Source organism: Branchiostoma belcheri, unplaced genomic scaffold, assembly GCF_001625305.1.
Source record: "Branchiostoma belcheri isolate BF01 breed outbred unplaced genomic scaffold, Haploidv18h27 scaffold46, whole genome shotgun sequence".
In the NCBI taxonomy this organism is placed as follows: domain Eukaryota; kingdom Metazoa; phylum Chordata; class Leptocardii; order Amphioxiformes; family Branchiostomatidae; genus Branchiostoma; species Branchiostoma belcheri.
The window spans coordinates 2,021,388-2,027,630 of NW_017804087.1; the positions used below are offsets into that span (position 1 = coordinate 2,021,388).

General features: G+C 42.3%; 1 protein-coding gene across 1 annotated transcript in view; it reads right to left on the reverse strand.

Moving 5' to 3' along the window:
* The window catches only part of LOC109478924 (cell wall protein DAN4-like), a 3,775-nt gene extending 2,325 nt beyond the window's left edge, over window positions 1–1,450 (reverse strand). The window contains exon 1 of the mRNA XM_019780731.1: window positions 160–1,450. Within this exon, the coding sequence (XP_019636290.1) occupies window positions 160–1,450 (1,291 nt within the window). The remainder of the gene's footprint in view (window positions 1–159) is intronic.
* Between the last annotated feature and the right edge of the window lie 4,793 nt (window positions 1,451–6,243).

Genomic DNA, 6,243 nt, shown 5'->3' on the forward strand with positions numbered 1-6,243 from the left:
CTTTACACCTTTACAAGTATATCATAATAATTATTTATATTGGTCATTAATAAATGTATGATTTACCTGGTGGATTTGAAACTGGAGGCTCATTGGGGCTTGTGACACTTGTAACAGCCATAGTGGCTTCAGTTGCGCTTCCTTCAGTTGTTAAATCACTTGTAGAGGTCAGTTCTGTTGTAGTTGTGATTTCTTCAGTTGTTAAATCACTTGTTGTGGGCATGTCTGTGGTAGTTGTGATTTCTTCAGTTGTTAATTGTGTCCCTGTAACTACAGCCGTTAAAGTGGCCGGTTCTGCAGTAGTTATGACGTTGTTGGTAGTGGCCGGTTCTGAAGTAGTAATGACGTTGTTGGTAGTGGCTGGTTCTGCAGTAGTCATGACGTTGTTGGTAGTGGCTGGTTCTGCAGTAGTCATGACGTTTTTGGTAGTGGCCGGTTCTGCGGTAGTCATGACGTTGTTGGTATTGGCCGGTTCTGCAGTAGTCATGACGTTGTTGGTAGTGGCCGGTTCTGCAGTAGTTATGACGTTGTCGGTAGTGGCTGGTTCTGCGGTAGTCATGACGTTTTTGGTAGTGGCTGGTTCTGCAGTAGTCATGACGTTGTCGGTAGTGGCCAGTTCTGCAGTAGTAATGACGTTGTTGGTAGTGGCCGGTTCTGCAGTAGTCATGACGTTGTTGGTAGTGGCTGGTTCTGCAGTAGTCATGACGTTGTTGGTAGTGGCCGGTTCTGCAGTAGTCATGACGTTGTCGGTAGTGGCTGGTTCTGCAGTAGTTATGACGTTGTTGGTAGTGGCTGGTTCCCCTGTAGTCATGACGTTGTTGGTAGTGGCCGGTTCTGCAGTAGTCATGACGTTGTTGGTAGTGGCCGGTTCTGCAGTAGTCATGACGTTGTTGGTAGTGGCCGGTTCTGCAGTAGTCATGACGTTGTTGGTAGTGGCTGGTTCTGCAGTAGTCATGACGTTGTCGGTAGTGGCTGGTTCTGGAGTAGTTATGACGTTGTTGGTAGTGGCTGGTTCCCTTGTAGTCATGACGTTGTCGGTAGTGGCTGGTTCCCCTGTAGTCATGACGTTGTCGGTAGTGGCTGGTTCTGCAGTAGTCATGACGTTGTTGGTAGTTGTTGGTTCCCCTGTAGTCATGACGTTGTTGGTAGTGGCTGGTTCTGCAGTACTTATGACGTTGTTGGTAGAGGCTGGTTCTGCAGTAGTCATGACGTTGTTGGTAGTGGCCGGTTCTGCAGTAGTCATGACGTTGTCGGTAGTGGCTGGTTCTACAGTAGTCATGACGTTGTTGTTAGTGGCTGGTTTTGTTGTAGTTATGACGTTGTTGGTAGTGGCTGGTTCTGCAGTAGCCATAACGTTGTCGGTAGTGGCTGGTTTTGTTGTAGTTATGACGTTGTTGGTAGTGGCTGGTTTTGCGGTAGTCATGACGTTGTTGGTAGTACTTGCAGTCATGCTTTCATATGTTGAATTGCTAGACGTCTTAGCTGTTGGGGTGTCATTTGTCCCAGTTGCCCAATTCAGTAAGGTGGCTGTCTTATTTGAAGTTGGAATAGTTGCCCCAGCCACTAAAACAAAACTCACTTTGTTATCCAAGCTCTATCTACGTTTATCTTGTTGACAACCAATCTGGCTTCTTAATCTTACTCGATACCCTTTTTGTTTGGAACGATTGTGCATTCCACAGTAGTGAGGCATAAATGTTACCTTTTGCTGTTGTTACTAGCTTGGACGACAATTTACATACATTGAAATAAAGTTTACCTTAACGTTTTATTTAATCATCATCTATAACAGATGTATGATGGGTTTTTTAAACATGTGAAATCCTTGCTCTATATTGATTCATTTGATAAACAGTACCAACATGCCCGTGATAACCAAAACCACTTTGTTTACACTTGTTCAAAATTGAGCAGGATTTCTCAATTTTTCTCACAAATCAATTGTGTTGTTCATTCGGTAGACTAATGCGTTCAAAAGTCTAACTATAAAGAATATGATTCATTGGCTAGGCAAGATGTAAGAAAAGAGTACGGGTGGTAACATTAAAAAATAGAGATGCAGCCTGGAGCTAGGGAAAACTAATTTTTATCGAACCTCTGACAGGAAATTGTTATTATTGTGTTATTACACTCCTATATTGGGACACATTCTTATACATACTCGAAACGTAGCACTAGACTATCTAGGTTCTGTAGGATAATGGTGTAGTGATGTATAAATATCGTTGTACTTACTGGTGAAAGGTGTGCTGGTTTGGGCGTTGACTGCTGCTGTACCTAGGTAGAGCAAAAGTACACCAGTATGTAATCTAAGGGCTGAATACACTTTGATCACTACCTTTTATCTACATCTAACGTTAAAATTAGTTTGCTCCATTCTTTTGGAGTAATGTTCTCTACCATTAATTTGTTCCCTTCTTTTGGATATCATAAGTCATGTTCTATACCATGAGATTTAATGAATTCAGAAAAATGGGCATGGGGGATAAGTATTATATTCTGTATTTTCTTTCCGAACTAGAAGTACTTAGACCTGCACTTCGTATGTTCACTTGATTATTTTTCATTTATTTATTTACCCAGTTCAACCTAGTTGGACATTTTAAGGACAAACATGTTGTTGTGCTTGGTCCGGAGCAAAGTCTAAGCTGAACCCAGTCCTGTAAATCACCGCCATGCTTTACCATTCCATATGCAACTAACACCATGAAAACTAAGATATGCCGAAATACATCAGAAAGGAAACGAGATCATTTCTCTTACCCTCCTTCCATCAAAAAGTGATAACATTTTGACATGTCCGGTTAATTTGAAAGTGAAAGAATTTGTTCATGCCAATATAGATCTAGAAGGGGATTTTCCAACAGTGCTTTTCGAAAATATGTGCACAAAAACGTCCATTAAACACTACATATTTGGCTTACATGAAACTTGATACGTGTATTAAGAAGAAAGACCATATTTGGCATTCATGCTAACAGCAAGTTTTACACGCACGCAAAAGAAAATGAAACTTACAGCAAGTCAGGATCACAGTTAGAACCAAACAGACTAGGAACTTCGCCCCCATGGTCGCGTCAGACACTCCTTCTTCTGTTCCAGATCTTTGTCTTTTCGTCTCTTTTAGTAAGTAAGTCCCTTTTCAACGAAGCACACTTCACTTTAGGTACTCCAAACAGTCACGAACATACGGAGACTTGTATGCTGACTCGAGAAAGGTGTGACCACACTCCTGCCCATTTCCTGCTCAAATTCCCAGGGTGCGTCCGGTACTGGTCCTGGCGACAAATGATGTTTGCTCTCGCGGGTCCGCCCAGGTGTAAAGTTAACCGCCCTACCTGGGCTAAAGTTACCACGTCATCGATTTACTAAATAAACGTCCAGATGTAAAAGTTCAATTTCGAGCGATTAGGTAAGGTACTAAAATCATAAATAATGTCACCAGATGTTTGGAATGTTCTTTATTAAAAACGTATATTTCTTGGTGATAGAGTTATGAGACGATGCAAGTCACCTGATGATGTCATATTTGCACAGGTAAGTAGGTGAGTACATAGAGCACACAGAACTGTTTGTACCACTAAGGTGCGTTACTATTAAGGTGCGGTGGCATTAATCCGGCAAACTTGGCGACTGTTGATTAATTAATCATGGACAAACAATGACCTCACACAAGGAAACGGCTGTAAAAAAACCGGGGTGGGCCTTTGCCATTACGTGCTGTAACCATGTCATTCTGTTGGTATCTTTTCACAGCGAATTGAAGTTTGCAGTACGTTTGTTAAGTCTTTTAAGTCAAGTCGACAGTCCATGTGACGGGATTCCAATATAACTGCCAAAGTCTAGCGACCACTATTTGGTCAAAAAATCAAAGTCTTTATTGATTTGACTGTATTTTTATATTAGCTCTTGTTCAATTCGTAATCACGTAAAAGACATAACTCTCAGTGAAAAATCCTAACAAATTCTTCGTTAGACAAAACACTGCCCACAGCAGTCGCACTATACGTGTACCAAGCACAAGCATAATATAAGACATCCCAATTTTGAAGTGCTGTGGCATAGCCTCCAACCATAAAGCACTACTCTACGTCGCATCAGGCTTTTCATGGCACCATTTAGCCATTCTATGGCAGGGTTTTCAAAACAGGCACGTTGAGCTTATAAAGTAATGACTGTAATTGAAGTGTTTCTAATACACATTACCTGTTGTGAGATCGATAAATCAATTCTAGAGCAATCACATGCTTGTTTGCCGTTGAACAGAAGTATGTACCTAGCCCAGTATTTGTAGCGGGACCGAACTCTCAACTACATAAATAAGTCGCAATGCAAAATTAACAGGCATTCCCAAACTTATCCTGTATATGCAGCCTTTTGTGTTACATGGATACACAAGATTCACTTGTGTACACTCACTGTAGCGTTCACCTATGCTATATACTGTAGTACAATGGAAACGGGGAAGTCATACTTTTTAGTGATTTTAGGTTTGGGTAAGAAAAAAGATACCTGCTATCTCATACGGTTGTTTCGTAGCAACTCAGATAATATAATTATATACCTGGCGTTTTATTTTCACTTTCACCAAGTCAACAACAAAGCACTTTATTACCATTGTTAATCAACCTGTCACTTATACATACCTTAAACGGTTTGATCTGTTCGGCACCTTTGCTCTGAGAAGTCAAGGTTCACATACCTTAGTGGGAAAACAAGTGTCAGCCTGAGTATAGTTCGTGCTAGTTTCACGTGATTGGGATTACAGTTTGTTATAATGTCGTGCAAAGTTAGTCGAAAATATTTATATAAGTTTGCACGTATCTTTCCTCTGTAAAAACGTTTTAAGTGAACTGCTGCGTATTGAGGTTAGATGTAGATTGTTTATCATGGAGATACAGAAGCTGTGTGTTACGCCGAAGGGCGGTTTTACCGCCTATACAGATACAGATACAGAAGCTGGTGTGTTACGCCGAAGGGCGGTTATACCGGCTATACAGATACAGAAGCTGGTGTGTTACGCCGAAGGGCGGTTTTACCGGCTATACAGATACAGAAGCTGGTGTGTTACGCCGAAGGGCGGTTTTACCGGCTATACAGATACAGAAGCTGGTGTGTTACGCCGAAGGGCGGTTATACCGGCTATACAGATACAGAAGCTGGTGTGTTACACCGAAGGGTCGTTATACCGTCTATACAGATACAAAAGCTGGTGTGTTATGCCGAAGGGCGGTTTTACCGGCAATACATATAGAATACAACACGGTGTATTCCGTATCGCCCGAGGTACCAGCCCGACCGCGGGTCGGATCGCCCGACGGCCGCAGGCCGGAGGGAGATCCAACCCGCGGGAGGGCTGGGACCGAGGGTGATGCGGAATACACCGTGTTGTATTTTATTTATGTCATACCCACCCAAGAAAACACACCTTTCAATGCGAAATTAGCGAAACTTTGGTGTCCCTAAACCTAAACAATGCAACAACATCAATTCCAACGTCCGAATTTTGTGTTCGAATTTTCGAAAGCGGTGCAAGCGCTTAGGGCGAAACGCGATCTAATCGTTCTATGGAGCATTTGGAAGGCCCGGGCCGTACGCGTTAAGAACTCCCGGGCCGTACCGCTAGTTATCACACGGGCCGGAACACCCGTATCGAACGTAATCGCGGCCCAGGTAGGACATAAAGATAGATACAGAAGCTGGGGTGTTACGCCAAAGGGCGGTTATACCCGTCCGGCTATACAGATAGATACAGAAGCTGGTGTGTTACACTGAAGTGCGGTTATACCTGCTATACAGATAGATACAGAAGCTGGTGTGTTACGCAGAAGGGCGGTTATACCGGCTATACAGATACAGATGTCAAATGCTTGATCATAACAGTTAAAGACAACGAACGTACACCCCATATATATATAAAGAACTCAAACAAGAAAAACTGTTCATAACATTAGTTTTAAAAATTCTTCTTGGGCTATTGTTGTGCCCAAGACAATTATCCTGTCTAAAGTGGGCCAGACAAATACTCCACACCAGCAGGGTTTAGTTAGTACATATCACCTAACCTCTGTCTGATAAACACTTGGCAACAGAGTACACTACTGGTTTGAATTGAGCAAAAGGTCCATGGTGACATATCCACACAAGACACGGCGCATGCAAATATGCCAGGTCAACATTCTGTTATTTATCTTCAAATTGACAACCACAACAAAGGAAGTTTATTCAAACATTTAGCTCTCG